This window comes from Balaenoptera musculus, chromosome 5 (genome assembly GCF_009873245.2).
Source record: "Balaenoptera musculus isolate JJ_BM4_2016_0621 chromosome 5, mBalMus1.pri.v3, whole genome shotgun sequence".
Lineage (NCBI taxonomy): Eukaryota > Metazoa > Chordata > Mammalia > Artiodactyla > Balaenopteridae > Balaenoptera > Balaenoptera musculus.
In genome coordinates this window covers 49,787,478-49,811,247 of record NC_045789.1, presented here as the reverse complement: position 1 = coordinate 49,811,247, position 23,770 = coordinate 49,787,478, and the positions used below count along the sequence as shown (strand labels likewise).

Genomic DNA, 23,770 nt, shown 5'->3' with positions numbered 1-23,770 from the left:
TACAACAGTCCTCACTTTGCATGGTTCTGATATACACAAATTTCAATTACCACGGATTAGCTAAATAACACCAGTCCCCCAGTAGAGTGATTTGAATTTCAGTTAGTAATTGCATCAAGTGCAAACTTATCTGCTAGCTCTTCAGGGCACAAATCGTGATGTCAGTAACAAATGTGCATCATGATCTGTGACCAATCATACCACTTCTTTCAAAGTCTGTGGGCGGTTGGTCATGGCACATCTGTTATTCAGTTCAGACAGCAAAGTGTGTAGTTCTGTTGACTCTTTGTTTCTCAGTGATAAACCACATAACATTTTGCAAAAATACATCATGCAAAGAGAGAATTGCCAGCAAAGAAATGAAAAGTGATCATGCTGAAAGTGAAATTTGAAATAGCTGACTATGGGTTGTTGACAGTGCCACTGTTTGCCATTTGAGACTCTAGATATACAGCCAGACGAACTTAGTGAAGGCGAACTTATCGACATAAATGAGGAAAGTGATTGTTACTGAAAGGATGACAGTGTCCCAGGGGAAGTGACACTGGCATAAAACTCTACATTAAAGGAACTCTCAGAAATATTTCATGACATAAGAAAGGGCAATGACAAAATGTTGGAAGTGGATCCAAACTTAGAAAGGAATCTGACAATTCATCAAGTCATAAAAGAGATACTAGCTTTGTGTTATAAGGTATACGACCAGGGGAAGAAAAGCAGTATTCAAACTACTCTTCATAAGATTTTTACAAATAAAGAAAACACTTTGATTCTCAATGTTTCTAATGTTTAAATTACGGTATAATAAATAAATACTAGTTTTACTATTATTTTCAATTCTCTGTACATTTATAAATCACAGTAAGAGAGTTTTTAGTGTTTTGACAAAAAATTGTTAAAGGTCGTTGAGCAAATGTAATTTCCCCCCATTGATTATTAAGATTACTTTGCACTGTTTCAGCTTGCATAGTCATTTTTATGATCTTACATTACTGTAAAAAGTGAACCCTCCCTGCATTTATCTCTATGTTCAATAAAATTCATGAAATTAGTGGTCATATAGTTCAAATTCATATCCACTGTCATAGTCACCTCTACTACATGATTATTCAATTGTGTTTGATTACAATTTCTCAGTATTACTACCCATGGAGGTTATGCAGTGTTGGAGGCATTGTTTGCTTAGCACCTTTTCTAGGAAGTCCACACTGGTGCTTTTGCTCAAAATAGATCCAAGTTAGGCCTCTGTGCAACACCATTCCTCTCTGGGTGCTTTGAGGAATTAATAAAGACTTAAAGCTATTACTAAAGTGCTATTTTGTTTTCTATTGATCCTCAGTTATGGAACTCAAGTTAGCTCATCATTCTTTCCAGCATCTGACAGGTGTTTACTGCTACCTTTCAATTACTTGAACATGCCTCCCCCCTTCAATTTAAGACATTACAAGAAGAAACGGTATTTTAAAATATCAGTGATAAAATTACTGTGTATGTCGAAAAATTGTTTTTCATTACAAACAATCATAAAATAAATAATCTTATGAAAACCTTACATTTGCTAATATAGATTTAAAACAAAACAAAACAATGAGGCATACCCACTTTCACTTGGAATTTCTTTTAATCATTTTCTATTGGTAGCTTTGAAAGGAAATTCATACATTCCTAACAAAGAAGGCTGTATTCTCATGAAACAGAAATAAGAGATGATATGGTATGAGTTGTAAACTGCTTCTTCTGAATAATGAGCTGGGAAACAGTCTATGGGCCAGGACTCAGAAGCTCATAATTACGATGCTTTTGTAACAGCCATTCACTGAATGGATTTGGTCAGCTGAACAATCTAATTAATGACTTCCTATGCTGTTACTTCAGCTAAGCTTGTTCACATTGGTGAACATTCATATGCCTCATTTACACCTCGTAGATAACACACAGATGTGTCTATAATTTTTGGAAGCTTCAATAGCTTTGCCTCAGTTTTGTGATGAATTCTGCAGGAATTGAGGTGGAATGAAAGGAACTGAAATGTCTGCTCTGTATTTCCTCCCATCTCTCCTCCTTGTCTTCAATTCTTCCATCTCTGACCGCTCTGCTCCACTTACTGGTCTGTAAGAAAGCAGGGAGTAAGACAATGCTGGGAAGAACTGGTGAGAAGAAAGCAAAGAGATAGGAAGGAGGAACAGTGTGTAGCACTTTTCTTAGAATCAGAATAGGTGGGGTTAATGTCTAAGCATGATTCTCTTTGCTGACTTAAACTTATAGGATAGTAAATAGAAGTTATAGAGGTAAGTCTAAAGGTACATATATTGTTAATGGAACTGATTTAAATTATCAAAATAAAGAAGCCATGTTTTATGTGTTGAATCCTCTAACACAACCAATAGTTTTTTTTTCTATAACTACAGTTGCTTCTAGACATTTTGTGTATGCATATTTTACATACTTTGAGGAATATATGACTTATGCACTTAAACTTTTATCAGTCATTTTCCATGCTGAGGTCCTAGCTCATGGTTATGTTCAATGAATATATCATGGTTTGCCTCGCTCCTTCTCTGTTGTTAAATGCTTGTTTCCCTTTTTTCCCCCTCTAAGTATTATACTAGAGTATAGGTTAAGCTGCTATAGCAAAGGGACGCCAAAATACATGAACTCAACAGAATAGATTAGTTCACTCCCATAAAAGTCCAGAGTTAGGCAGACAATCAGCTCTGCTTCATTCAGGGATACTGGTTTCATCCATCTTACCTTTTATATTAGTTTGACAGAACTGCCGTAACTAAGTACCACAGACTGGGTGGCTTAAACAACAGAAATTTATTTCACATAATTCTGGAGGCTAGAAGTCAGAAATCAAGGTGTGGCCAGGGTTATTTCTTCTACTGCCTCTCTCCGTGGCTTATAGGTGGTCATCTTCTCCCTGTATCTTCACATCATCTTCCTTCTGTACATACCTGTGTCCAAATTTCCTTTCTTATAAGGACACCAGTCATATTGGATGAAGGCCTACACCAATGGCCTTGTTTTAACTTAATTACCTCTTGAAAGACCCTCTCTCCAAATACAGCGACATTCTGAGGTACTGAGGCTGACTTCAACGTATGAATTTTGGGGGGACACAATTCAGCCTGTAACGCTATTCCACTTGAGCATTGTTATCTACACAGTTGAATTGCCTCCTCATCCATGGTTCCTTCCATGGAGGTGAAAGAGAGATGAAGGCAAGTGACTTCACTTCTGAGAAAAGTGAACTGGAAGACGCATGTATCATTTCTGGTAGCATCCTACTGACCTGAACATAGTCACATGGCTGCTCCTATGTGGGAGTAAAAAAGATGTGGAATTTAGAGTCTCTAGATGGGCACCATACTTGGGTGAATAGCAATCCATTCTGTATATAAGAACTTGAAGACCAATCTCTTACTTGGGAAAAAAAAAGAGATTTCTTCCTCCAGCATCCACATACCATTCAGTCTGTCCTAAATTCATTCTGTTATGAAAACCTCAGGGACAATCTCATCATTGTCTGCTTGGTTTTTAGTCAGTTTCAAAGCATGAGCTGCTTTGTTTTTCCCTAGGGGGTTAGTGGATGCCTAGTGTCAGCGAAGTTATGTCTTGACTCAGTTGTTACAGTATTAACTCTGATCTCTCTGTAGGTAAAGGATATGTAGATTTCCAATAGAATTTGCATAGTCTTTATAGCCTCATCAAACTATCTGGTTCTAACTACATTCATTTTTATTATTCAATCATTGGTAGAGACTAGACACTTTTTGACTACTTCATGCAATGTCAAAAATTATATCAAGACCTTTTGGGGCTTCCATTTTTCGTAACTCCACCTTTACTGACCTTATTTTCAGGCTCCTGATTATTACTGATGTTTTCAGTAGCCCTTCTAATTCACTAGGCTATACTTTTTTATTGAAGTGTATGTCATGCAATATGTCCAGAAGTTGGAAAAATAACAAAGGGAGCAGGTCAGGAGACACTCCTTGGCCCAGGAACCATCTGCAACATGTCCTGAGAAGGAAAGGCCTATGACTTACCACTTATTTTGACTGGTGAGAAAGAGAAACCTACAAAGTGAGATGTGGCAGGGGAGCAGGAGGCCTTCAGGGTGGTATGCTGGGAGGAAAGCCAGCTGGCTCAGGTCCACAAGCTTCCCTCTGCCCCTGCTGGTCTCACAGTGGCACACAAACTGAGAAAGGGCTCCCAGAGTGTTCCAGGCCAGGTTAAGGGTAAAGCTGGGACACCAGATAAATGGGATAGCAACAGACAGCAGGTTTGCCAAGGCTGAATTGGGCCATGTTAGCCAAGAGGTGGGCAGGGGGCCACAGTGTAGGGGTCTGACTCAGACTCAGGGCCCCCGGCCTCGGGAGATGGAACTATTGCCATTGCCACGAGGCTCTTCTGAAGACCAAGGGCCAGGCCTGGGCACAGCCTACAGAGACCCCAGTCGTGGGGGCAATGGTACTTTAAGGCAGCCCGAGTCGAGAAGGCCTGGGTCATACTTGTAGGAACTGGGGACACGCCTATGAGAAAGCTCTTGGCTACTGTTCCTGGGGCCCAGGGCTGCACAGGGTCCCAAAGACCCATGTTTCTCCTGGTTCCAGTGTTAAGATTTTTTGCATATGCCCAGCCAGGCAAGGTGAGATACCTGCTGTTAGAACACAGCCTGTGCATATATACCCAGAAGTGGGATTGCTGGATCTATTTTTAATTTTTTGAGGAAATCCATCCTGTTTTCAACAGTGGTTGTACCAATTTACATTCTCACTAACAGTGCACGTGTTCCCTTTTCTCCACATCTTCGCTAAAACTTATTTCTTGTCTTTTTGATAGTAGCCATTCTAACAAGTGTGAGGTGGTATCTCACTGTGGTTTTGATTTGAATTTCACTGATGATTAGTGATGTTCAGCAATATTTCATGTACCATTGGCCACTTGTATGTTTTCTTTGGGAAAATATCCATTCAGTTCCTTGGCCCATTGTTTTAATTGGGTTGTTTGGGGTTTCTTTTGCTATTGAGTTGTATGAGTTCTTTATATATTTTGGTTATTAATCCCGTATCCAATATGTGGTTTGCAAATATTTTCTCCTATTCTGTAAGTTGCCTTTTCATTTTGTTGTTACTTTTTCTGTACTGGAGGTTTTTAGTTTAATGTTATCCCACTTGTTGATTTTTACTTTTGTTGCTTGTGCTTTGGTGTCATATCCAAAAAACTGTTGCTAAGACCAGTGTTAAGGAGCGTCTTCCCTGTGTTTTCTTCTGGGAGTTTTATGGTATCAGGTCTTAAATAGACTTTAATCCATTTCAAGTTAATTTTTGTGAGTGCTGTGAGAAAGGGCCCCAATTTCATTTTTCTTCATGTGGTTATCCCGTTTTCCTAGCATTGTTTGTTGAAGACACTATCCTTTTCCCATTGAGTATTCTTGTCTCCCTTGTCAAATATTAGTTGACCCTGTATGTGGGGCTTATTTCCGAGTTCTCAGTTCTCTTCCATTGGTCTGTGTGTCTATTTTTATGCCGGTATGGTACTGCTTTCATTACTGTAGCTTTGTAATATAGTGAGAAGTCAGGGAGTGTGATGCCCCCATCTTTGTTCTCAGCACTGCTTTAGCTATTCAGGGTCTTCTGTGTTTTCATACAAATTCTAGGATTTTTTTTTTTTCCTATTTCTGTGAAAAATGCCATTGAAATTTTGGTAGAGATTGAACCAAATATATAAATGGCTTTGGGTAGTATGGACAATTAAAAAATATTAACTCCTCCAACCCATGAACATGGAATATCTTTCTGTTTATTTGTGTCTTCTTCTATTTCTTTCCTCAAAGTCTTGCAGTTTTCATTGTACAGATCTTTCATTTCCTTGGTTAAGTTTATTCCTAAGTATTTTATTGTTTTATGAAGCTATTGTGAGCAGGATAGTTTCATTATTTCATTTTAAGATATTTCATTGTTAGTGTATGGAAACAGAACTGATTTCTGTATGTTGATTTTATGAACAATCCCACTTCTGGTATATATCCAAAGGAAATGAAAATAGGATTTCAAAAAGATATGTCATGTTTATTGCAGTTTTATTCGCAAAAGATATGGAAATAACCTGTGTCCCTTAATAGATGAATGGATAAAGAAGATGTGATATATATACAATGGAATATTATATAACCATGAGAAAGAAGGAAATCCTGCCATTTGCAACAACATGGATAGATCTTGAAGGCATTATGCTTAGTGAGATAAGCCAGACCGAGAAAGAAAAATACTCTATGCTCTCACTTATATGTGGAATCTAAAAAAGCTGAACTCATAGAAACAGAGTTGGGTGGTGGTTACTAGGGGCTGGGTGGGAGAACTGGGGAGATGTTAAAGGATACAAACTTGCAACTAGAAGATAAATAAGTTCTGAAGATCTAATGCACAGCATAATGATATAGTCAACAATACTATATTATACACTTCAAACTTGCTAAAAGACCAGTTGTTCTCACCACAAAAAAGAAATTATAATTCTGTGACGTGATAAAGCTGTTAACTAAACTTACAGTGGTAATCATATTGCAATATATAAATGTGTCAAATTAACAGGTTTGTACACATTAAACTTACACAATGTCAATTATATCTCCATACATTTTTTTAAAAAAGAACACGGCATGCAGGATGTTAGGATCGGCCTGAGACACTGCGGGCAGGGATGGGGACCGGGACTCACACCTGGGTTTCTGCTCCTCAGTGCCCTGCTTGCCCTTCGGATCCTCCTTTGGGGCCCTGTGTGCTGCCCTGCTGGGCACCCTCCTGTGGACAGTCTGGGAAGGCAGTGGGGCCAAGTGCCCTCCTGCAGCTGGGTTAGCTTCACAGGGAGGCGGGACCAGCACCAGCTCACTAAGCTACCGAGGAAAACAGTTTTCATGATGGAGTCTGTGCTTGAACTCGGGGAGGGATTTGTGGATGAGGAGTGGTTGGTCCTAGAGAGGGAGGGAAAAGGGGGCATCTAGCCCAGCCACCCTGGGAAAGTAAGGAGAAAGAGAAGGCCAAACCTTGAGCTGGTCTGTCCATCCACTCCAGGCCTATAACCCACTCGTTTCTTAAACTGCCCCAGGAAGGAGACACGTCCAGCCTTGGAGGGGAGACAACAGCTGAGCCCACCCCTGGCAGTGATTTCTCTCTGGCCCACAGTTCCCTGCACAGTAGAGGCCTAGGGGTTCTCTGGCCCCTCACAATAACCCTTTCTAAAAAATGCTGAGGAGGACAGTGGGAAGAGGAGGGGCTGCTCGGGGTCCTCTCAGGAATTCCTGGAGGCCAGAGAGGAACTGCGGGATGGGATGCAGGAGGGAGTGGGAGATGCTATGTGTCTGGCATTGTCATAGGCACTTGGGATGCAACAGTGACAGAAATAGGCCAAGTCCTTCCCCAAAAGTAGCTTACATTCTGGTTGGAGAAGACAGATAATAAATAAATACATACATATGCTATATTAGGCAGTATTTAATGTTACAAAAATAAAACAAGGGGGGCTACAGATTTATGGAGTGAGGTTGTTTAGAAAGGGTGGTCAGAGAAAGCTAACTGCTGACCTGAACAAAGTGAGGGAGAGAGCCATGTGGATATATGGGGGAGGAACAGTCCAGACACATGGAACAGCACGTGTAGAAACCTTGAGGTGCAGTGTGGCTGCTGGTATTGATAAGCTGAAGAAGGCCACTGTAACTGGGACAGAATAAATAGGGGGAAGAATGCTCGGATATAAACTCAACGAGGTAGCAGTAGGGGTGCCACATCATGACCGGCCTTACAGACCATGGAAAGGAATTTGAATTTTACTCTAAGTGCAATGGAAAGCCATTGGAGGATTTGGGCCAAAGACATGATATTTTTGCATTTTCACAGGATAACCCTGGTTTTCTGAATGGCAAATAGACCTTAGAGAGTTGAGGATATAAATTTGGTGCCTGTTAAGAGCCCACTGTAATTATCCAGGTAAGAAATTATCCAAGATGGGGTGTGGCCCAGGGTGGTAATGGGTGAAAGTATTAAGAGGTAGTTAGATGGTAGATAAAATTTAAAAGGAGAGTTAGAATGGTTGGCTAACTGATTAGATATAAAAGGAAGAGGAGAATTATTTATGACTCTAAGAGTTTTCAAATAGGCAAGAGTGAAGGTACCTGTTCTAGAATCCTTTTGAGATGAGTCTGAAAGGATCAATGAATTTCATCTATTTATGTGTATATAGGGCAGAAAATGGGAGAGGAAAAAGGGGCTCTTTCCATGTGAAGGGAACAGCAGATCAAAGGCAAGGAGGAAAAATTACAAAAGGCCTTATGTACTCAATAATAGGTCCAACATTGTTGAATGAGGAAAGTATGATATTCTAAATAATCGTGATTTGGCCCCAAATAGCTGTAGCTTTACCATGATTTCTTCAAAAGAATCTCCACTGGACAAATCTCTCCTAGAGCAAAAAGAACCCTATAATTTGGGACTCCATCTGGTCAGAATTATTCCTCAAAATTCCAACCCAATAGTCAAAATATGAGGACAGAAGAGTGTCTAGAATTACATAGAAGGTACCATTCTTCTGAGAAACTACTATAAAGGAAACTAGTATAAAACTCCCAGAGTGCTTTTAAAGCAGCTTTTCGTCTGTATTTTCTCTTCTTTTACTACAGTTGCTTGCAGATGTCTTATTTATGCATAGTACTGTACATTCAAAACCTGAGAGTTACCTTTTACTCCATGCTGTTTTTATATTATGTACAACCTTTCATAAAAGATTATGATTTGGAGTTAGGGTGATTTAGGTTTGAATTCTAGCTCTGTTGCTTAAAACAATTATGATCTTGGCAAATCACTTCACCTCTCTGAGACTTGATTTTATCATCTGAAAGACTGAGATAAATAATACCTATCTTATAGAGTTGTTATGAAGATTAAATGAAATAATCACCTCACCTGAGCTAATGTATGTGACTTGCTGAGCATAACACCTGGCAGAAAACAGTGTATGTTTGTGTTTGTGTACATGCACATTGTTCAGCCTTTCTCTCCATTCCCACTAGAGCAGCAGTCCCCAACTTTTTTGGCACCAGGGACCAGTTCCAGTTTCGTGGAAGACAGTTTTTCCATGGACAAGGGAGGAAGATGGTTCAGGCGGTAACTCGAGCAATGGGGAGTGATGGGGAGCGGCAGATGAAGCTTCACTCACTCGCCCACCACTCACCTCCTGCTGTGCGGCCTGGTTCCTACCAGGCCACGGACTGGTCTGCAGCCCAGGGATTGGGGACCCCTTCACTGGAGTACTAATCCGGAAATATGTAACTTCACATTTCAATTACCACCCAGCTCCTCATTACTTTTCTGGCCTCAGCTCTCTTCTGATCAGGTATGTTTTCACCCAACAGTCATATGAATAACTTTAAAGCGCTCATGATTATCCCCATCTTCTCCAAACTCCTGTAGTAGATCTCAGTCTGCCTCTATTCTTTTTGCTCTTAATCCTATACTACCTTGCACTTTTATTTAGTTGTTCCCTACTAAATTGTATGCCTCTGTAACGTAAGCTTCTTGTCCTACATTTCTTTTGTCTCTCCATCCCATACCAGGTCTCAGCCTTCTTAGTCATATCATTGGTCATTTGTATGATCATCCTCGATACTTATAAATCTCTTGTGTCACTCTTACATTACAGAAGCCATTCCTTATAGTTGCCCTAATGGGAACAAAATCTCCCACTCAAGATGGCATCTAACACATTATTAATCTACAGAAACTCAGATTCAGTAGTGATACATCCACTGAGTCATACATTGATTTGCTCAGCACATATTTCTCACTCAACACACCTTCCGGGTACTAGGGATATGGCCATGCACAGAGAGACAAAGTCCCTGCTCTCACGGAACTTATATTCTCTAGATTATATGTCAAAGTAAGCTTCTTTTGGAAGTGGTTTTGGTACTACTTATTCCAAATGTGTGTTCTACAACAGGGGTCCCAACCCCTGGGCTTTGGACTGCTAGCAGTCCTCCGGCCTGTTCGGAACCAGGAGGTAAGCGGTGGGCGGGGGAGCGAAGCTTCATCTGCCGCTCCCCATGGCTCACATTACCACCTGAACCATCTCCCCCTCCCCCCGCCCCTGCCCCCCCCCCCCACCTCGTCCCTGGAAAAGTTGTCTTCCACAAAACCGGTCCCTGGTGCCAAAAAGATTGGGGACCGGGGGACCACTGTTCTACAGGATGGGAAAGTAAGAGCATGTTACCAGTTTCTATGGAAATAAGACTATTTTGGAATGATATCACTTTTAGAGAACTATTAATCTGTGATGACATTGTAAAGAACCAGAATTAGACTGGCTCTCTACCAACTCAGCTTCCGTGTTAATCATTTTAATTTGATGATATGTGTCTTAGTCAGTTTGGGTTGCTATAACAAATTACCATAGACTGGGTGGCATAACCAACAAGCATTTACTTCTTACACTTCTGGACACTGGAAGTCCAAGATCAGAGTGCCATCATAGTCAGGTTCTGGTGAGAACCCTTCTCAATTACAGACAGCTAATTTCTCATTGTATCTTCACATGGCACAAAAAGCGAGAGTTCTCTGGGGTCTTTTTTTTTAAAGAGTATTAATTCCATTCATGAGGTTGGAACCCTCATGACCCCTAATCATCTCCCAAAGGCCCCGCCTCCTAATACCATCACACTGAAGGGTAGGATTTCAACATATGAATTTTGAGGAACACAAATATTCAGTCAAAAACAACATGGTTGATCAGTCCAACTCAAAATATCAGCTCTTTGTGGTAAATGATTACAAGGTAGCTCAAAAGTTCAGCTTTAGTATAAAAGAAGATCTAACACTGTAGCCCAGAGGTGATCTCTTCCAGTCATTTTTTAAAAAGCTGATTGATAGAAATTGGTAAAAGCCTCTGTTAGAGAGACTGTTACTAATACTGTGGTCATAGTGCTACATATGTCATTTCAGAAAGCAGGTAGAACCACTGATGGTCACTATGAAATCCCTACCAGTGAGCCAATTGCCACCTTGTTACTTACAACATGGACAAGATGCTTACTGTGAAGTCTAGGTCTTTGAAATCAGGTCAACCTTTAGAGACATTCTGTTTAGTAGAACGTATTTGACATTGAATGATCTATCTTTATAGAGCAGAGTGGAAGTTGAAGCACAAAAAGGCCATCTACGAGAACAGGAGAAGTGCCTGATGCCTCTGCAAATCTTTCTTCTTTTATACTGAAGGATGAGAGTTTTTTTTTTTTTTTTTTTTGTAGTTGTTTCTCAGGACCTTTTAAAAATAAAAATATCTATGGAAGGGAAATTTTATCTCCTAGTGTCTTGGGTTGATTATGACAGACTACTGGGATCAAGACCCCGCCAATTTTGAGAAGACTCCAAACACCCTATCTAGTTTACAGATTTGCCAATCTATTGTACGAATGTTCAGAAGCTTGAGGAAAAGGATTGGGTAGGAAAGTAAAAGGACTGGGGAGAATGACAGGAGTAAATGATAATTTTTTGTAAAGGAAGTCATGAAAGGAAGATATTTTTAGTCATGTTGATAGAGTACTAGAAATATCCTAGCAGTGATTCCCTACTCCTGCCCACCAAGATAGAAACTGGCAATGATGGCTGATACCATTCATGGTCAGAAAGGAGGTTCCTCTGGTGGGTCATAGACAGAGTTTGTAGAAAACAATTTCAAAATTTCATTGGGTGATTGATTTGCTATTTGGCTCCATTGAAAGCCTTCCGAGTTGTATGAGTGGCAGTTTTAGATATTCATATCTATGATACAGTAGCTGGATATACGTAGATTTGATTTAACATAAGGAGAAAAGTAACTAAAGCAAAAAAAAAAAAAAGAACGAAAAGGCTTAGCCATCTTACCCATTCAGGTAATACAGTAAACAGGTGAAGGAAGTCTTTGTAAGTACAACTTATAGAAATGTGACCAGAGTCTCATATTCTTGTCCCCAGTAGAGCATTAATCCTGTCTGTCCCATTAATACCCCACTGGGTGCCATGATAATGAATATCTTAATATATATATAAAAAAAAACCTTGTAGAAACCCCAGGAATCAGGCAGCTAGGTAAATGCAAGAGAAAGCATAGTAAATTGTCTCTGGGGCACCTGATTCCTCGCTGCCTTGCAAGAATTCAGTGGCGAGTCATTCACTTCTCAAGGAGCCCTTTACTCTGTCTGGCTCATCATGCTCTCAAGTGCCATTTTTTTTAATCAACCATATGAGAAAGTACAGTGTTTTCCATACTATCTCCTGAGTCATACTATTTCTCCAGTCTTATGCCAGTCAGGTTTTTCTGGTTGTTATTCATGCACTTCATTTTCCTGAAGCGTGTCTCCCCTTCATTACAGTGGATATATTTGAGACGTCATGCCTAAATGCACTGCATTTAGAAGCAAGGGGAAATCTCCAAGCATTTAATTTAGGCAATTGCACATGTATAGGAGGAGGCTGAAATTCACATGAAAGGAATGAGGAGTTTTTCTTCTGCTGCTCGTTGCCACAGATAAGGAATCATCCCTTTTTCCTTTTGGAGAAGGGGGTTGGTTTTAAGAATTAGTTGTAGCATTGTTGGAAATCTGACATGGGCTATAGAGTACTTCGTTGAAAGAGACAGAGAATTGGACAAAATATAAAGGGAAATAAAACAATGCTACAGGAACTTGAGATATCAATTCCTCCTCTTCCACCCAAAAATAGATTTATAAAGCACAAATACATTCTTTGACTTTGCCAGAATATACAATTTCCAAACTGTATTAGCAAAATTAAATTCTGTTTAGGTACATATGGAGATTCCATTATTTGGGAACTTGGACTAGTATATCATGTACTGTAGCAGAAATTCACTATCTGCCTAAGAATTAGTGAGTCTTCCTAACAAAGTATTTTAGATGAGAGTTATTAAGCTCAGGCCCTGGGAACGTGGGAACGTAAATTTTCCAGAGGAAATAATGACACAGAACACGCAAGCCAGAGACACCCTGTGGTGAAGCATGGGTTGCTGGTGCCAAAAGGTTAATGATCACATACTTCTTCCTTTATTCCTACCTTAATTGTTAAAAGGCATTTTAATGTCCCTTATGTTGTTATAAGTATCCTTCATTAGTAATATTTCCACACCTTGTGTCACCCCTGGATTTTTTGGAGGCACACACATAAACTGAACACCTAGTTTCTTTCATCATCCCTCTCATCACCTCAAATTTTAAACATGAATATCTTCTGCTCCATACCTATTCTTCTTATCATGACATTGAAAGATGGTTGACTTCAAGTAAGAAATGTTGGAAATTATGTCAAGCGAAACCTGTGTTAATTCTTCCCTTTAGAAATCTGAAGCCAATAACATGATAAAAAGTAGATGTCTCTGTAGTGGAGAAAAGGGAGCACAGCAGATTAGATATATATTCCAGGCTGAAAAAGGATTTCTTGAATGATAATTTAATAGCATTCAAGAACCTGAAACTTTATGAAAATACAACATGAATTTCTCCTTTAAATTTTCTTCTGAAAATTATTTAGTAGCATACATTTTTCTCTCCAATTTCTCATCTTGCAAAACTGGTTATTCTTAAATATATAAATGCCTAGGTTCATTCACAAAAGATATTTTTTTAAAAGCTCATTCACCCAGAACACAGTAACTACAGCTGCCATCACCCAATCTAAGTTTCCTGACCCCTTACTTCGGGGTCATGCAGCCCCTGACCACCTTCCTAGCCTCATCTCTTTCTACTCTCTGTTTCCACCATGTGCCTCGGTCATAATGAACTTCTTTGAGCTCCTCCATTGCATCAGCTTCACTGTCAAGTCCAAAGTTCCTTTGCTTTTATTATTCCCGATGTTTGCATTGCATTCTCTCCTTCTTTCTTACCCCCTCAGACATCCATAAAATCTTGAAGATTTTCTGCCACTTTACAAATATTTCTCTGACCCCCATTTGATTTGGGGTGCTCCCACAGGAACCAGAATTTGTTCCCATCTTAGCACATCTCACTTCATGTTGCTATTGATACTTTTGTGTTCTCCCTTCTCTGCCCCAGATGATAAACTGATCTCATTAGAAAAGTGTACACAGAACAGGTAGTTTCCCCATTTGACTTATTCTGCCTCAGAATATTTTTTTTCCAAACTTTTTTTCCAAATTTTATAAACAACAAGGTCCTACTGGAAAGCACAGAGAACGATATTCAATATCCTATGATAAACCATAATAGAAAAGAATATATTTTTTAAAAGTATGTATATATGTATAACTGAATCACTTTTGTATTGCTGCATAGCAGTAGTTAATACAACACTGTAAATCAACTATACTTCAATAAATAAAAATAAAAATACTTTAACCATTGCTCTTAGGCTAATGCCCCAGATTTTTAGCATTGTCTGCTGGGCCCTACATGAGCTAGACTCTTTCACGTCATCTTCTGCACTCTTCACTTGTGCATGTCAGCCCTGCTGGCCTTCTTGCAGTGTTTCCAGGAGTTCACACCATTTTCTGCCTCGGGGAAAGGTTATTTCCACCTCATCACAAACACTGTTCCCCGACCAAGAACACTGTCTACTCACCTCTCCATTTCACGTGGAAAAGTTTGGTTCATCCTCTGATTTCTGGACTTGGCAGAGATACACCACATGTGCTCAGGCTCAGTTAGGTCCTCCCAGCACGTTCACAGTGCAGTAAGCATTTTGTTTGTAGGATATTTCATAGCCTTAGCTCAGTTACTACTTAGGTAATTATATTTGTAATATATAGCCCCCAACTAGACTGTAAGTTCCAAGGGGCAGTGACTGTGGCTGTCTTTCTCATGAAAACTTTTGCTGTAAATTTATCCGGGGCAGTTTTTAGCATGTGTGGGAACAGTGAATAATGAGGTTAGGAGAATATGCCAGGGTTAGGAAATAATGCAAACATGGATGTAGGGCCATATCATAAAAGATCCTAATTGCCATGACAAAGAATTTATATTTCATCCTAGAGACAGTCAAGATTCATCAAATGTTTATAAGCTGAAATGATCTAATCTGTGTTTTAAAGAATAAATCTGGCAGCAGGTTATATGGCTAATAAGGTAGAGACTGAAATCCAAGAGACGATTATAGTAGATTATAAAAAATGACTATACTATCTTCTGTCCTCATAAGCACATCCTCTTGGCAGTGTGACTTTGCCATTCTTCCTATTCCAGGCCTTTAAATTTGAGCTTGACCATGTGACTTGCTTTGACCAATGGGGCATTCAAGTATTGCACACTGGGGTTTTCCTGGGACCTGACTGGGAAACCTGAGGCCACCATGTGAAGTAGCCTTCACTGAGGCAATGAATTTTAACCTTGTTTTAAATCTACTCTACACTGTTTATATGTATAATACTCCCCCCTACCCCCACCAGTTAGAAACATCTCTCATTTCAGCAGTGATTCTCAGTGATGTGTACTGGAATCATGTGGTGGGAGGGGGCATATCTAGTTTGACTACAGTTCTCAGGAGATTCCAACATACTCTATGACTACAAACTGAAAATCACTCTACTAAGTTTCATGGATCAATGAATGAACAGTTAACGCAGGCTGGGGAGTTAACAAGTACCACTAAGAAAGTGACATTTAGCTAGATCTGAAAAGGAAGAATAAGTATTCATCAGATGGAGAAGTGCAGGAAGTATATGTTAAAGAAAATAGTATGTACAAGGCAAATCTTGTGTCCAAAATGACTGATTTTAAATGGTAATTTCTTTCCTTTCTATACAACTGAACATACACTCTCTAATGTCTAAATCTGGCTGGTAGAGCATTATTTTTAAGGAAATCTATAGAATATACTTTGCAGGGTCAAGAATTTACAGAGAGGTCATTCAGATAAATTATCATAATTGTCACCTTTCCTCAAAATATTCTTATTTTCAGGTAACTGCTTTAAACATTATCAAGTCATTTCCATCTAAATCTCATTCCCTAGAGTAAGTTCCACACAGGTAACAGTAGGATTTGGTGATATTTTACTTGCCTCCATTGTCAGTTTCAGTAACTCTAAAATCATGTTGACTTTATGAAATTTAATCTAACTCTGGTTTTGAGATACCTGTTCATGAGCCTCTCTTGAAAGCACTGATATCAATCAAGATCTAATACCTGATTCTCGTATATACAGAATTGTTAGTATTTTCCTTAAAACCCGCACATACTCCCTCACAGTAAATAAGTTTTTGAATGAAACTATTACCTAAAAATTCTTCTGTAATTGTTTTCAATGGAGCATGTAGTACACCTTTTCCCTCACACATAATAGGTTTAATCTTTAATAGCATCATCTTCTACAAACAGGTGCAAACCCTTGTCTGCCCTCGGGAAAGACCAGCCAATGAGAAGTTATTCTGGTGATGTAATGCTTGTTAACTTAACTATCTCTCGGACATGATTGGCGAAGATGCTCTTCAGAGCATCAAACATGAATTGAATTTAACTCTTTCTCACATGACTGAGTTTAGCTCATAAGCCACTTCTGGTACTTCATAAACATGTCGCTTAGGACAGCCTTGAAATAGTTATGCAAAATCATTAGACTAGAGAATTTCTTTTAAGCATTGGCATCTGTACCCGTTGGTATTGGCCAATGATAATTTCTTATCTCTCTTGAGAAGTCACTTCCATATCTTGGTCCTTATGTAAATAGACAAAGAATACATTAACACTAGCCAGCAGCAGAAAAATTTAACATTTCTTTCTCAGATGTAGAACCTAATGAAAATCAAATTAAACGGAATAGAGATCTTATATTTTTAAAATCAGATTCATCACAGTCTGCCTCTCATGACTGTGTACAAACTTCATCTTCACATCTGCCCAGTTTATATCAAAGATAAAAATATTTGAAACAAGTATTTGTATAACCAGGTGTGTTCACAGTGATGTAATAAACTTCTGCCTAGTGAGTAATTTACAGGGCTCTGTTGATGCAACTAAATGCTTATGAATGTCCAGAGAAGTCCTCGCCCAGGTCAGGTAAAGACCCATTACCTATCACATAGTCTAATTCTATGAAGTGATAGACAGGACAGGATAAATGTGTGTTAGTTTCCACAGTAAAGTGTGCAAAACTACAGACACAGAGCTACAAATTTCGGGCAGGTATTATTTCATGCAACAGCTTATTCTCATTCCCTATTCCTCCACCTCAAACCTCACTTTTTGAGCAAAAGAATGCAATAGTAAGCATTTTGTGAAAAACATAATTTGAAAGAGGAGGGTATAATACCAGATCAGTGGTTTATCTGATCTGAATCTCACCCAAGAAAGAAAGCAACTCAAACTGCTAAGCCAGCTGAAATTTGAAGTGCTGGATATAATTCAAAGATGATGAACTAAGAGTACTCACAGTAAAATTGTAGGAAAATTACTATATTAGAACTTTCCCCCCCCCTTTGTTTCTTTTTTCAAAATATCCTCTTAACCCTTTGAGAAAACTGAGTTAATTTGGGGCACATGAGCCCTTCTTGGGGCTTTTCAACATGTTCAGGTCATGGTAATACAGTTGCATTGGGATGAGATAGAATTATGGAATCATAGACTGATTCAAACCTAGCTGTGAATAATGTCTCTACCATATTAGAAAATGGTAAGTCACTTTAACTTCAGTGAGCCACACTTTCTTCAGCTATTAAAATGAAATAATAATTAATATTAATTATTAAAATGATGTGTATAAAGTTCTTGGCAAGTAGTAAGTAGTCAACTGATAGTGGCTATGGTTATTACTATTTTTCCATATATACATAATTCCAAGCCACTTCATTTTTCAAAGTTGAAAGCCAAATTATATAAAAAATTATTGTATAACCAGAATGGATTCCCAATTTTATCTAACTTTTGATTGTGAAATAAACCATTTTATTTTCCATTGAAGATTTAGTTTGTACTTGATTCTTAATTTGCCATATTATTCAGTAGTATTCTATTTTTATCTATTAATATTTCAAAGTTAGTGCTCTACAAAGATATGATTTTACATACTATCAGTGTAAATAATAGTAGTATAGTACATTTCTTCTAGAGATCTGCTGAAATTTTTAAAGGCATTACTTCTCTAATCCTATAGAAAAGGTTCTGGAAGGCACTGTTCATGCCATCAAGTCAGCTTATTGGAAAATGAAAAATGCAGTTTGTCACCATCATGCAAAATATGTAGTTTGAGAATTTCAGTAAATTAACTTGAAATAAATTGTTTTGATATTGTTTGTATCTAGTCAAAAGCACTGACACATTCTTGCAAATTGATTTTAGATTTTAAATTTCAAGGGCTATTTAGTTCACATTATCATAATTTACTGAATGCCTCACCTGTGTATGGAGAAGTTCTCAGATTAAAAATGACAACAATAATCACCACGAGACTTAGTTTCTGCCTTCTTGGTGCCGGTGTCTAATGAAAGGAACAGCACAGCGTGGTAAATTCCATAACAGAGTTTGGTATAAAGTGACTGGAAACATAGATAATGGTGCTTTTACTTCAATGCTGGAGGGGTGAATTTTTGAGAAAAATGATGGCCAGGTAACATTTTATTGGCTTTTAAAGAATAATAAGGAATTTCTTATTTGGGTAAGGTAGCAGCGTATTCCAGGTGGAAGGAATAACGAGAGCAAAGGAAGAAAGGAATGATAATTTGTAGCTATTTATGAAAATAGGTGTTGACCTAGCCTAGTGTTTCTACAGCATAGAATACATTGGATAGAAGTATGGCGGGAAAAGGACATGCTTCATGTATAGAGACACGTTTTGGAAAACTAAAATATTACCTTCTAAATCACATCATTCTTATCTTTTCTTTGTTATATGCCATGAGAAGATTTGTGATATACACTAGCTGGATTTTGTGTGTGTGTGATGCCTTCAAGCTTATCTGGACTTTTCTTCAAGTAAAAGAATATTATTCCTTTGCTTTTCCTATTATTAAAAAATATTGCATTATACTAATACACTTAAAATAAGGTAAATGTAAATTTTACAAACCATATTTCAAGAAGGCAATATAAATTGTACAAAAGTAATGCTTAATTAAGATTTAGGAAACATCTACTGATTTCGTTTATGTAGAAGCATATACGAGCAAACTTGTAAAGGCAATACATCTAACTAGCATGTGATTGATAAGGTCAGAGTATGCATTAAAGAAGTATTGTCTATGCTAACTTTGTACTAAAAGAGTTATCTGGGAAAAGTTCATTGTTCTTATTCACATGGTGAAACACTAAACCAGTAGGTCAATTCATGAAACCATTCACCTGTAATATTGTGGGTGTGAGAACATTCTTAAATAAAACTTGATGAAAATTCTCTGCCATTTTCTTTGAGTATATTCACTGAATAAGAAGTCTTCATTCATACCTTAGAACAGGACTATGTGTATTTGCTCAGTTAATTTTAATGTGTTTAATGATTTTTATTAGACTTGCACTGGAATGTATTATCCACATATACGTGATGCTGTTTTTATAACAGGACTATTCTAATTTAACGGATGATGTGTGCTGGACTATCTATATCCTGTATCCCCTTTGTGACCAATATCATGTATTTTAGAAGTAGTTAACTGGAATTACATGTAGTTGGATCAATCATGGGTTATAGATTTTCATTATGTAAAACTAACTGAGCTGCGTAGAGATTCATCCTACAGTGTTGGCCTCATGGTGTTCTTTCTATACACATTAGATATCATACACAGAAGTGTGTGTGTGTGTGTGTGTGTGTGTGTGTGTTATAGTCTACTTCATTCTAAAAATGATTTGAGGATGTTAGGGTTATATGTGTAATGCAGAAAAATCCACTGTATTCTGTTAATTAAACAAGGGAGCCATTAGACTGAGATGGCTCTAATGCCCTGGCTGCCTATGTAAGCAAATCAAAATCTAGGCTTGTAGATTTTGCCTCAAGGTTACAAAATCAAAACCCAAGGACAACCAATCACAAACAGCCAACTAGGCTTAAAGCTATAACCAATCAATGATTTCCTTGCTTTGCTTCCACCTTTTCTCTGTAAGTCTCTCCTGTCGGTGGAAGCTTTCCTAGCTATACTTCGGGTTTGGCACTGCCCGATTAGACTCCATTTTTGCTCAAATAAACTCTTAAATTTTTAAAATGCTTCAGTTTTAACAGTTCAGTATATTTAAAAATATGAAATTCTCAGAAAAAATAAAAAATAAAGAATCCTTTCTGTTTCCTCCATCAGCTGTTAAGAAGAAGGCTAGCTTTATCACTCCAGTTCCAGGAGGCGTGGGACCCATGACAGTGGCAATGCTTCTCAAGAACACCCTTCTGGCAGCTAAAAAAATCATTTACTAGATCACATGAAAGAATAAAGCAAACTGAAGTCATGCTACGTATCTATTTGACAAAAGGCAAAAACCTTTATATTTTACTACAAAGCTATTTCTACATTGTATTTATTTTTTCACAGATGGAATCACTGTGGATCAGATGATTCACACAATCTTATGCATTTCCTGCTAATAATTACTGAATATTTTGAGTGGATATTGAGTTTTAGGAAAAAAAAACAAAACAACTGCAATGAAACCTTTGATAACAATTGTTTATTTTGTGATTAATATTTGTTCATAATGTTAAAACTAATACAGGGCTCATAATAAACGAATATATTTTTGACACAAATATCACAAATAGTGTGTTTTCAACAAACATTTTGTCAGACAAATAAGCTCCCTTGTAAAATGTAATTTAGGTTTTGCCATAATCATGCCCAATTTTTATATATTTTACGTACTATATCATATGATGAAAAAGAGTTTATTTGCTAAAGGAAAGATAAAATATTAAAAATAAACTTTTGATCTCATATACTTCCCAAATGCATCCTACGAGGCATACTAATGAGAAATGATGGAAAGAAAAACATGCAAGGAAGGCAAAAAATGAAGTGCTACTTGGAAAGGTACTGATTATTTCAAGTGGTGAATTACTAATTGCCAAGTAAAAATGCAATAAGAGTGTGTTAGGTTTACATGTAATTTCTTTGTTCTTCTAGAAAAATATTTGGACAATACCTTCCTTGAAGAATAAGGGAAACTCCAAAACCAAACAAATATACAAAACAAAACTAAGGTTGTATTTTCCCACAAATATCAGGAAAATACAATATAGTATGAATGAGGACTTCATTAAAGAATAGAAGTTATGTTTGTTCACAAATCTAGAAATCTAATAGAAAAATATGACACAACGTGCCCAAGCTAAGCCTTAGGATATGACTAAAAATCTATTGCTTTGTTACTCACAGTTCTTCCCTCTTCTCTTATAGCATTTGGTTCTCAAAGTAGATGCCATGTTTCTAACACAATTTAAATTAGAAAAAACATGTGAGTGTCGGTTGAAGGCTATTTTGAGACTACCCTGGGCATATAATTGTATTGCTTTCAGGCCCAAATCCCAGTCTGTTTATGTACCAGTAATGATTCTTACCCAATGCATGTCTTTATTAGTGTATACTCTTGATCATTTGTGTGAAAATAGACTAGATGTTTATAATTAATATTTCAACTGTATAATAAAACCAATTTGGAAAGGAATACCTGTCTTCTTTTTCTTTAAGCTATCTATAAGTTTCTTTGTTCATATTTTTGTTATCTATTTCTTCAGAGCATGCTGGGGAAATGTACAAGTTCCTCAAACATGAAAGAAAAGGTTCTATAGCCCATTCCAGACCAGTCTTTGTCTAATAACCCTGATAAAAGTTTAAATTCAAAGCTCCCAAGCTAACATTTCAGAAAGACCCTCTTTTTAATATTTAAGTGCCCCAAGTTCCCAAAACAAACATAATGACCCAAAATACATTCACATGGAAAAGGTGAAGTCTGTAATTTTGAGCTTCCTCCTCCCCCACCCCAAATGCAGGAGTTATTTTTTAGAAATATTTTTCCCCTTTGTTGAGGCTAAAATTCAGGAGTGAGCCTTTCCAGAGACCAATTAAACCACTATAAAGGAAAAATTATTCTAACATTTGTTAAAAATATAAGGACAACTTTATTCAGGACTATTGCAATGGGGTCGAGACTATTAAAATAGAAGAGATTGAAAACTCCAAATATAGCTGCGACAGCAATGGATTTATAGGCAATGAAGAGAGTGAGGGGATCAGTAGATGGAAAATTACTAAGAGGAACTTGATTAGATAACAAGGCTAGAGGGATTCTTGTTAAACTAGCTTACCAGGATTCTTGTTAAAGTTAGGCCAGATATCAAGGGTGGGAGATAGGGAACTTGATCAGATATGGCAGGGACAAGGGTGCAAGGAGCAGGGCAGGGGGATTCTCCATAAACTAACTTAGCAGATTTCTTTGCTAAAACTGGGCTCAACAGGCTAAGTTGATGCCTAGTTGAGAAAAGGACTAGGAGGAGTCTAACTAAAGTTTGGTCAAGAAGGAAGCCTTTGTCAACACATAAAGGAAAAAAAGTTGGTTCACTGGTATCATGACTTTACTTGTGCATATTTGGGGTCTATAAAAGACATATGATTGTCTTGTGGAGGAGGTTTGGAGAAGTAAGTTCTCTTCTCCTACACGTATCTGTAAAAAGGACCCTGAAGAATTAATGAGGATTGAACAATAACATGAGGACATGGAGGTGAGAATGAGCTTAGCATATATATATGAAAGCAAGGGCTACAGTCAGACTGAAATGAAAAGTGTGTTGCAGAGTGGTGGAAATACAGCTGGATAACAGCAGAAATAGATTAGAGAAAGCCTGGATAAATCAGAATTTAGACTCTATTTAGTCAGTGATGAGAGTTGTAGTTAAAGCCTAGAAGACGTTATCACTGATTATCATGAGGAAGTTGTAAAGAGGAGCTTATTTTGGAGAAGAGATAATATGTTCAGTTTGACATGTTGAGTTTGAGGTGATGACATAATATATAAATAAAAGTCCTGACATAGTATCAGTCTGGTATGAGAATAATTCATGGCTAGTGATGAAAACTTAAGATGCATCAACATGTGTTGTTAACCACTAAATTCCTAACCTTGATTGACCACTATACACACCCTGCATCTTTCTACACTTGTTTGATAGTAACAGCTGTCTTTAATTGAGCACCTATCATGTGCTAAATGCTTTACTTTTTTGTTATTGTTGTTACTGACAATCCACATTTGATATATGAGGAAATCAATGCTTGAGGTTATTAAAAAGTCTCAGCAAAGGCCAAATGGATAGCAAAGGTAGAACTGGAATTCAAAGAAAGGTCTGTTAGGATGACGTGAGCCAGAACCCACTCTCTTTTCATTCTATCACTCTACCTCCCCTCAGTGCCCACCTCCCCTGCCACCTAGAATTCTTTCTCTTATCACTATATGTCTAAATTCTATTTGCTAATTAAGATTCACTTCAAACGAAACTCATCCATGAGAAATGCTGTGAGAGTTTGACCAAGTCCCACTGCTGAACTCTTATACACATTTATGTGCACATTCATGGCAGTCATCCGTCTCCACCCAGCACTGTAGTTATGTATGTACTTTCCTTAGCCCCCTCTAGTTCTTTGAGGTCAGAGTCCATGCAGGATTTTTCTATTTGTCTTACAAACATTACATGTTACAGGCATAAAATGGTTTATGAATGGATGAATGGCAACTGAATTCCTGAGAATTACAGAATAAGTTTAGACAGAGATAAGCAATGCGCTGATGACCATTTCCTGC

The 23,770-nt window shown here is 37.8% G+C and overlaps 1 protein-coding gene across 1 annotated transcript in view; it reads left to right on the top strand.

Moving 5' to 3' along the window:
* Positions 1 to 21,640, top strand: part of MTHFD2L (methylenetetrahydrofolate dehydrogenase (NADP+ dependent) 2 like) — a 137,502-nt gene extending 115,862 nt beyond the window's left edge. Inside the window, 1 exon segment of the mRNA XM_036852708.1 lies at positions 20,284 to 21,640. Coding sequence (XP_036708603.1) covers positions 20,284 to 20,396 — 113 coding nt within the window. The 3' untranslated portion in view covers positions 20,397 to 21,640.
* Positions 21,641 to 23,770: the final 2,130 nt, after the last annotated feature.